The following is a 10,090-nucleotide window of genomic DNA, read 5'->3' as shown; positions in this document are numbered from 1 at the left end:
CGGGAGGGGAAGCGCGCTGGGCAGGGCAGGGGACAGGGTCGGGGCTCACCCCAGCCGAGGAGCATGTAGCAGCGGAAATGGCCCTTCTCGGAGCCTCCCACAAGCACGAGGAGACTGTGCAGGTAGATGCCTTCCACCAGCAGCCACGTGTAGTTGGCGCCCACGCAGTACTGGGTCACGATCTGGGCCGTGCGACAGGCAGCTAGGGCCTAGGGGGTGACCAGACAGGGGGAGGGGGCAGTCAGGGTCCCCTCCAAGCCCATCTCTTATCATCAAATATTCTCTTCCCATTCTGTATCACCAAAGGATGAAGTAGCTATCCTCTCCTCACTCATTCTGTTCTCTTTCCCTACGTGAACTCTCCCACTCTAACCTCTTTAACGATTGGTATCTTCCCTGGAGAAGGAAATGGCAACCCACTCCAGTATTCTTGCCTGGAAAATCCCATGGACGGAGGAGCCTGGTTGGCTACTGTCCATGGGGTCGCAAAGAGTCGGACACGACTGAGCGACTTCACTATCTATCTATCTTCCCTGGAAGCTCAGCTCTAAGGAATCCGCCTGCAATGCAGGAGGCCCTGGTTCGATTCCTGGGTCGGGAAGATCCGCTGGAGAAGGGATCGGTTACCCACTCCAATATTCCGGCCTGGAGAATTTCATGAGTTCCCCCCAGATTCCCCTGAATATGGACTCTCCCACGCCATCTCCTAAGAATTCAACTACTCCACCTTTCAAAAGGTTTTTCTCATCACCCACCAGCACATGGACTCTCCCACCCCCTTCGCTTTCAACAATTGGTATGGCCCAACTTGCTGCCAGACAGGTTCTCTCCCCACCCGCCCCTAGTCTCTAGTCTCTCCCACCTTGTCTCCCTGGAACAAATTGGTATCTGCCAAATCCCCCCATCGGTTAGTTTCTCCCATCCTCCCAACTTCTGTCTCGCCTCTAGAAGGGGCCTCTCTTATTGGTGCAAAACTCCAATGACGGGTGGGATACCGAGAGAAAGGGAATGGAAAAGTTCCAGTAGAGGAGATAATGGGATGAGAGAGTTCAATGATGAGGGAGGCTGAGTAGGGAGGGTCCCTCTCTAGTTGTGTCAGAAGGGTCTAGAGAGATTAACAGAGATTAACAATAACATTATTGTTCTTTTTGTTGTTTCCTTGCTAAGTCGTGTCTGAGTTTTTTGTGACCCCGTGGACTGTAGCCCATCAGTCCCTTCTGTCTGTCCATGGGATTTCCCAGGGAAGAGCAGTGCAGTGCGTTGCCATTTTCTTCTCCAGGGGATATTCCCGACCCAGGGATCGAACCCATGTCTCCTGCATTAGTAGACAGATTCTTCACCATTGAACCACCAGGGAAGCCTGGTTGATAAGGTGAAAATTGCTCAGTCATGTCTGACTCTTTGCAGCCCCGTAGACTATACAGTCCATGGAATTCTCCAGGCCAGAATACTGGAGTGGGTGGCCTTTCTTTTCTCCAGGGGATCTTCCCAACCCAGGGATCGAACCCAGGTCTCCTGCATTGCAGGCTGATTCTTTACGTTCTGACCCACAAGGGAAGCCCGTTGATAGGGTAGGGAGGTAGTAAATGGAATGGGAACCCTCTGGCCCTACCAGAGGAGGCAGAATCTCAATTTGAGAAAGAGAAGGATGTTGCTCACCTGGTTCCACAGGGTAAGGACCTGATCCCCAGGGTAGGGACCAGGGGGAGGAAGCAGACGGTCCCGGGTGAGGATGGCAGCTGCCCGCAGCATGAAAGACGTGAACAGGTTGATGTGGATGTAGTTGCGAGTGCAGCGCAGCCGCCTGGGAGATTTGGGAGGCAGTCTGGGGGCCTGTCCATGGCCACACAGAGTCCCTTAAACCATGTCCCAGCCCTCCCCATAGAACCACCATTGGATACTTGTTGCCGGTGGAGCCTGACTACCCCCATCTTTCTGGGAAAACTGAAGCCCAGTCTCTGCTGCTTCTGTTCAAGGTTGGGGGGTCCCACCTGAAGGTACTCAAGATGAGCAAGGCAAACAGCAGTGTGGCAAGAGACAGGGAGTAGCCCACGGTGTACACAACCTGCAGCCGTTCCAAGGTCAGCCTTTGGTCCTGGGGGTGGAGGTGGGGGGAGAGGACACAGAAATAGAGCTCAGATACCGCAAGCCACAACTGCTGAGCCCGGACCAAAAAGCCTGCATGCCGCAACTAAGACTAGACCCCGCTCACGGCAACTAGGGAAAGCCTGCACAAAGCAATGAAGACCCGGTGCAGCCAAAAATTAATGAATAAATTTTAAAAAGAAATAAAGCTCAACTCCTGCCCTCAGGCCATAAAGGAGCTGCTCTTTGTTCATACTCGCACCCCAATTTTTTGGGGGGGATCTATCAACCTTTTTTTGAGTGGGGCATTCCACCCCTCAACCCCAGGGCTGGGCATGTGACCAACGAATCAAAGCATGCTATCTAACACCACACACACACACACACACACGCACACACAGAGTGACTACTCAAGGGCAGGTATGCTACTCAAATCAGGCCAATGACGGTCAGTCCTGGAACATTAAGTTGGAGCTATTGAGAAAAAAGCTCAGTCTGCCTATAGCATTGCTTGCAGGTGGAATGTGAGCCTGGTACCGATGGGGGCCACCTTTTCCACCCCACAGAAAAAAAAAAGAGGACACCATCATAGAGAAAAACAGAAGTACAATATGGTGAGAGAGATTCCCAACTATATCATTTTAGCACCTAGATCCAGCTGTACCTGAAGCTGCAATCTTATAATTTTCAATCACAAAAGCCAATATCTTTTTCTTTCTCCTTCAAGAAAGGAGTTGAATTTCTATCACTTGGAACCCAGAGTCCTGAATGGTACAAGGGGTTTCAGGCTCTGTCTGAGGCTGCTGCTTTTCTACTGCTGCCTGGAAATCATACCCTGAAATCTCTCCTCTTCTTACCTGAAAAACCCCATTTTTCTCTGGGTTTTCACACTGAGAATGGTCTCTCCAAGGTCCCCATTGGCCATCACTGCCACATTGGCGGAGGACAAAGCCTTTAGCCACTGAGGGGAAACAAGGGAGGGAATCAGAAGCACACAGAAAGAGATGGAGACAGAAAGACAAACTGAGGCAAAGGCAGAGAGAGATATCCAGTGATGATGATGATAAACCATAATATAGCATTTTACATATAATAATTTAATATTCATAACAAGCCTATGAATTTGGTACTATCATAACCATCAATTCACAAATGAGGAATTGAGGCATAAAGAAATTTCACTGGAAAAAACTCTGATGCTGGGAAAGATTGAAGGCAGGAGGAGAAGGGGACGACAGAGGATTGAGATGATTGGATGGCATCACTGACTCCATGGACATGAGTGTGAGCAAACTCTGGGAGACAGTGAAGGATAAGGGAGCCTGGGGTGCTGCGGTCCATGGGGTCACAAAGAGTCGACACAACTGAGCAGCTGAACAACAACCCCAGGTCACACTGCTAGTTAGGCAAGGAAGACCAAGATGTGCAGAGACAGACTCATGAAAAGGAGAGAAAATAACCTGGTGGCCGTCAGAAAGATACAGAGACAGATAAGGGACGTTATGTGGAGGGACACACAGACGGAGACACCCAGCCCAAGAGGACCAGGGGAGCTGCGGAGGAGTGGCGTCTGGGACCAGGGTTAGGAGGGAGATCTTTGTGTCAGAGGTGGGCCTGGGGTCCACCCGGCAGCTCACCGTGACCGTGCCAGGGCAGATACCAAGGGCAGGAAGCACGGGCAGTGGCGTTGGGTGCAGTGTAGTCCCAGCAGACGTACATATCGAAGGACCCGTTACAGGCGAGGCCTGGGGTGGGCGTGGGGGCCAGAGTTCGGACAGACCTGCTGTAACTCGAGCCCAAGGAGTCTCTGCCCTGCACACACAAGCCCCGCCCAAGCCCCGCCCAAGCCCCGCCCACCTGGAGTGGTCGCGTCCCTGCTCCTTCGTAGCTCCTCCCACCAGGCCCGAGGCCCCGCCCATCTTTCGAGCCTTACTCTGGGCTCCTCCCACCAAGCGAGTTCCCGCTACAGATGCTTCCCAGTCAGTAAGGCCCTTCCTAGACTCCACCCCAAACCCCGCCCCCTTCGCCGTCCACTTTAGGTCCCACCCACCGAGTGTAAGCCCCTCCCAAGACCCCTCCCCTTTCAAGCTTCATCTCTGGTTTCTCCCACGAGGCCCACTTTTACCCCAGACACTCAGACTTCCCTTTCAGGCCTTGGCGGCATGTCAGTCCCAGGCCGGCCTCAAGCCCATCCCTCTCAGCCCCAACCCTTTCCTTACCCCCAGTCCTCCACCCCTGTCACACCTGCTGGGGGCTCCGAGGCCTCCAGGGTCTCCTGGCACTCCCTGCGGTACCGCTCCCAGCGCTGGTACAGCTCTCCCGCTGTCTGCCCCTCAGAGCCTGCCTACAAAAAGAGAGAAGGAAGGACCACACCCACCCCCCCACCTCGGCCCGCGCCTCGACCCGAGCTCCCAGGCAGCAAGATCCCTGAGGGCCAGAGATACCCTGAAGAAACTTGAAGCGGCTGTCCTGTTTTGCTCAGGCGTCTTGGGTGGCTTAGAAACCTCTTTTAAGTCTTGAGGGGTGCCTAGAAACCACCAGGGGAGTTGCTGTGGGGAACTAAAAACCTTCAGGAAAATGAGGAGACGGAGGTGGCTGGATATTATCAGGAGGATTTGAGGGGAGTGGGGGGTGGGGGAAGAAGAAGGACTAGAAACAACCATCAAAACTTGAATCTGGGCAAGTGGGGAGCCTTGAAACAATCTTCCCGGTGGGATACGACTTAAAACCGGCCCCAACATCCCTCCAAGCCTTGAGATCCTTGGCTCCTCTGGTTCTCACCTCCGCGCTCCGGAGCAGCGGCTCCCACAGCGAGAGCAGAAGCAGCAGCCACCAGGGTGGACAGGTGGGCATCGTGTGGGCAGCAGGGCATGGGGAACGAAGGGTCCGGTCACGCAAGGGCAGCCGGGTCTGGGGGTCCGAGGCAGAATCAGGAGCCTCTGCCTCCTCTCCCAGCCCCAGCGCCCTCTGCTCAGGGAATCACGTACCCCGGAGACAGCGCCCCCCACAACTACGAGGGATGATTTGGGGCCGGGGGTGGGGGTGGTGAGTCTTGAGGAGTGGGCGGAGACCAGTCTCCAACACCTGATTCCCCGGCCCGCCCCCGGCTGTTGCTGGGGCAGCGGTGATGGAAGGGGAGTGTTTGCAGAGGGTGCGGTTGCCTTAGAGTTGCGCTGGACGGGAAGCTCCAGGGTCACCCACAGTCTAGACCTAGAGACTCGAGGGAACCTGGGGACCACCTTGGAGAGGAGGGCATGTAGCTCGAAGTGACTCTTGGACTTCCCACTCTCCCAGCTCAAAGGGTTTTCAAATCACGGATAGGAACCCGACCTTATCAAACATTTCCGGCTGCGGATAAAACCCAGAGTTAATGGGACATTGGTTCTCCTTAGGGACTAGAAAGGTGAGGGGCCCAGATGCTTGGAAATCAGTCTACCCCCCAACACACCACATCTGGCACCATGCAGGGAAAGGAGGAAACAGGAGGATGTCGGTTGGAGCTCCAGAAACACACGAATCAGAAATGCTTGAGACAAACATAGAAACTGAGAGACACAGAGACAGACAGAATGAGACACACTGCAAGAGACTAGAGACCAAAAGGGAGAGGAAGACAGAGACAAAAATGTGGGCTCGGAGACAGAGAGAAGGTAGAGACATGGAGAGACACAGAGAATGGGGGTCAGAGACGGAGATATAGAACTAGCGGCTAAACAGGGATTTGCGACGTGGCGACAGAGATACTGAGAGATAGATAGGACATAGACCGTGGGCACAGAGAAGCTGAGACAAAGGCACAGAGCAAGAGGGCTCCAGAGACGTGAGGGGACACAGGGCAGGGGAGTGGCTGAGATGGGGGAGCGCTCACCTGTTCCCAGCTCTCCTCTCAATCACTTGCTTCTGACGCTGTCGCCTCCACGGCCTCGCCTGGGCTCCGCGGGAGGTGACAGCCTAGGGTAGGGGTAGGGGGCGGGGCCAGGGCGGGCCAAGGAACAGGAGCGGGGAGCTGGGGCAGAGACCTGGCGCAGGGGGCCAGTCATCTGTGAGTATCACAGCCACTCAGGGTCGCGTGGGGGAGCACAGTCACAGAGTCAGCATCCTGAGGACCCCCTCTTCCAGCGCGCACAGCCTCTCACGTTGTCCCACTTGTCCCATCCAGCCACCACACGCGAGGCCATGCACACAATGTCACACACGATCCCATACACTGAGCCGCCGGGAGGCACAGAGTCTTATATACTGCACCTCACTGAACCTGTTCTTCATATTCATTCATAGTCCCACAGTCCAGCGTCACACCCCGTGAGCCAAAGGTTCTCCCCCACAGGTTGACAGTCATTTGTGATACAGTGACACACAGCCACGCACTCTGGGCATGGACTCTTGCACTCACACAGCAACACAATCACAGCTTCCTACAGTTCCCATGATACTGTGTCCACCACGCATACGTTCACACCATCATTAAATCACATCACAAATACTGTCTCCCCCAACTGGCCTGAGTGCCCCCATGAGGACAGGGAAGGCATCTGTCACCACTGGGTCCCCAGGGTCACTCAGCACAAGTTGGGGCACAGAGCGGAGGCTGTTGATGACATAAAGGCAAACAGTTATAGGTGATTGTCATACAATCCTTTAATGACAGTCTGAAAATTATATATACAATGTTACACAATTCCACTCATTAATGTGCTCACACAACGTCTCACACACTTCACATAATTACCAACAGAGTCCACAGTCACATTCCAACAACACATGTTCTTCAAGTGTCTCTAAGGCACACACTCCCATGAGCTCTGGATGTTACATTGTCATCCTCAGTCACGCCCAGTGCTAAGACATACAACTGGCCATCACAGCCTCACTTGCACTCACAAGTCGTATACAGCCACCCGCAGTTGCACAGTTGTGCACAGGATTGCACACTATCCTCCTACCACCATGCACGAACCCACAGCCTCATGTGGTCTCCCAGTCACAGTCACCACTGAATCACACACCTCCTCAGAGTCTCCACTTCCAGTCTCTTCCTTTGCCCTAAAATATGGAAAATATTTGGCTTAGAAACTGAATCCCGGCTCTCAGCACTCACTTCCCCCTTGAATGCAAACCACCAATTCCTGCACATTAATAATACTAGTAACATTCATGAGCACACACTCCCCGGGGAGCTGGAAGATAAATGGGACAGAGGTGAGTCTGCCCATTTTGCAGAGGAGAAACTGAGGCCCAGAGGCCCCAGGAGGGGCAGAGAGTAAGGAGTGGTGTGAGATCCAGCACTAGAGGCTGGAAAGAAACAGTCTCGGGGAGGGGGAGTGACATGGGGGCTCCTGGCTTCCTGACCTCCAGCTGGCCTCCTGCTCTCTGCCCTACATTCCTGGCGCCCTCTGGGTCCTGGGAAAGGCTCAGTTCATGGAGTGGAGAGGAGAAGAGTCTGAGAATGCCAGACACCTAAGGAAGAGGCTGGGGTTGGGAGGGAGCCTCTCCTTGGTCCCAAGAGGGTCTGGGGTCACTTGCTGAGGATGGGAAGGTGGGGGGAGGCTGGAAAGGGGGAGGAAAGGGACAGGGTGTGAGAGGGGGAAGCAGGGGAGAGGAACTGAGGTGATGAGAAAGACAGGAAAAGAAATCAAGGACCAAGAAAGAGCAGAGACAGACAGAGACAGGAAGAGGCAGAGATGAGGGAGACCAGGAAAAAGAGATAGAAAGAATCAAGAGAGACAGAGAAGTAGAGAGAAATATACAAAAAGAGAGAGACAGAGAGAAAAAATCAGGGAAGACAAAACGGACCAAGAAAGGGAGAGAGAAAGAAGAGATACAAAATGAGAGAAGAGACTCTGAGAGATGGAGATGAGGTGGGTGGAGGGAGGGAGAGCCTGAGAGATGGGCCCTGAGGAGAGACAACCAGGACAGGAGCCTGGGGATGAGCAGGCTGGCCCCTCCCTCATGAGTCCCTCTGGGCAGAATAGAGCACTGTGTCCGGGGGTGGGTGTGGAGGACAGGAGGAGGGGTGTCTGGGTCCCCAACTGGCCCCCTGCTCATCTTAGCCCTCCTGGGGGCTTTTACATTCTCCCAGGGCCTGGGGAGGAGGTAAGAGGGCCTCAGGGGTAGCCACACGGGCCCTCTCCAGTCCCCATGCTCAGGGCTTTGGAAGCTGCAGGCAGAGAAGCGGTCATGCCCTCTCCACTTGCCCTTCTTCTCTCTCCATGCCCCCTTCAGTCCCCTTGATCCAAGAATCTCTTCTTTCTCCTTTCCTCCAAGCCTGAGTGCAGTTTTTCCATCTTCCTTCCTTGTTGGCTGGGCTGTATTTTCTCTTCTCTTCCCTCTGGATTTCCTTCTGCCCCCTCCTCATTTCTCTTGCTCGCTCCACTCTCCAGCTCAATTTCTTCTTGCCTATCTTGAAGCTTTCTTCTTTCTCATCCCTCTTTTCCCATCGCCTCTCAGGGTGTCTTTCTGTCTGTTTCCCTTTCTCCATGTCCCCTGGTCCCGGGTCTCCAGGCTGTTGTTCCCTCCACCCTAGCCACGACCAGGCAGTGTTCCCCCCCACCTCAGGATGCCATGGTGGGGAGGAATCTGGGGTGGGTTGTGCCTCCCCCCATGGGGCTGCCTGGCTAAGAAGAGCCTTCGGGGAGCAGGCGGGGGCCTGGAGTGCCGGCAGATGGTGCAGGAGAAATGAGGCAGAGAGAGATGGGGAGAGGGGGGGCCCCATAGGGACTGAGGCCAGAAATGGGAGGCTGAGATGGCCCCCTGAGATTCAGGACTGCGGAGAGACAAGGCCTCAAAGACAGAAACCCAGAGAGAGACACACACATGCACACACACACACAAACAGAAAGAGATTCAGAATGTCAGAGACAGAGACTGAGAAAGACACAGCTGAAAATATAGGGACCCTTAGAGAGAAGGAGGGACAGAGATTCAGAGAGGGACCTAGGGGTGACACAGGATCCGGTGAGACACAAGCCGACAGCGCTCCAGAGATGGGGGTACACGGAGAGAAAGATTAACAGATGACCTAGAGAAAGATAGGAACCCAGAGACAGAGATCCAGAGAGGAGGGCCTAGAGAGACCAACACCAAAAACACGGGACCGGAGAGAGAGACAAAGACCCAAAGAGAGATGGAGACATAGAGACAGGATAAATACCTAGAGAGACACAGAGACGTGGAGAGATATAGAGGTGGAGACCCAAAGAGAGAAAGCAAAGGACAGAGAGAGAGACTCAGAGAGATGAGAGCAGAGGTATCCAGAGAGATAATCAGGGACAGAGACGAAGAGATGGTCCAGAGAGAGCGCAGAGGGTGGGGGAAAAAGACTTGGAACGCAGATAAATGGGGATGGGATAAACTCCCCAAGACTCAATCAGGTAGAGGTGAGGCAGAGATGACGCCTGGCTCCCCTCACCCTCTTCCAGGAGGGAGGGTGCTCCCCCTGACCCTGCCTCTCTTCCCTCCTCCCTTGCCCCCCGCCCCGCAGCACGTCCCCAGTCTCCATAGCAACCTTCCCAGATCCTGAGGGCAAATATTGTCCTGGACAGAATCAGCCGGACTGTGTTGACATAATCTCTTGCTGGTGGGGTAGGGGCTCCAGGGAACCAAGAGGCCAGGATCGGTGTGTGTGTTGGGGGGTGGAGCAGGAAAGCAGAGGGGCTCTCAGCTGGGGCCCGGAAGACAACTTCAACCTCTCCACACCTCAGTATCAAGGTGAAGTTTTCGCCGCCCTGGGGGAGAAGCCGCTGGGAGTTTCAAACCTGAATTCCCGGCTGCCCCCTGGTGGTGGTGCGTGAGCCGTCAAGCCCATTTTCTGGCATCACGGAAAGCAGGCTGACCGAGGCACTTTCCTCCTGGTTATTTATTTATTTTTTATTTTATTCTGGCCGCACGGGGCTTCTGGGATCTAGTTTTTCCGACCAGGGATTGAACCTGGGCTCTCGGCAGTGAAAGCGCGGAGGGAATTTCCCGTCCTGGTTTTTAGAATCTGGCTCTTCCTCCCTCTCCCCCC

General features: G+C 54.3%; 1 protein-coding gene across 1 annotated transcript in view; it reads right to left on the bottom strand.

Annotated features, from left to right (window-relative positions):
* The window catches only part of GIPR (gastric inhibitory polypeptide receptor), an 8,399-nt gene extending 3,461 nt beyond the window's left edge, over positions 1–4,938 (bottom strand). The window contains exons 1-7 of the mRNA XM_010852699.1: positions 4,867–4,938; positions 4,330–4,429; positions 3,723–3,830; positions 2,943–3,046; positions 1,992–2,095; positions 1,660–1,804; positions 50–209 (exon numbers count right to left, since the gene is read on the bottom strand). Of these exons, the coding sequence (XP_010851001.1) occupies positions 50–209; positions 1,660–1,804; positions 1,992–2,095; positions 2,943–3,046; positions 3,723–3,830; positions 4,330–4,429; positions 4,867–4,938 (793 nt within the window). The remainder of the gene's footprint in view (positions 1–49; positions 210–1,659; positions 1,805–1,991; positions 2,096–2,942; positions 3,047–3,722; positions 3,831–4,329; positions 4,430–4,866) is intronic.
* Positions 4,939–10,090: the final 5,152 nt, after the last annotated feature.

Source organism: Bison bison, unplaced genomic scaffold, assembly GCF_000754665.1.
Source record: "Bison bison bison isolate TAMUID 2011002044 unplaced genomic scaffold, Bison_UMD1.0 scf7180017864313, whole genome shotgun sequence".
Taxonomy (NCBI): Eukaryota; Metazoa; Chordata; class Mammalia; order Artiodactyla; family Bovidae; genus Bison; species Bison bison.
The sequence above is the reverse complement of the archived record's forward strand: the minus strand, read 5'-3'. Positions and strand labels throughout refer to the sequence as shown.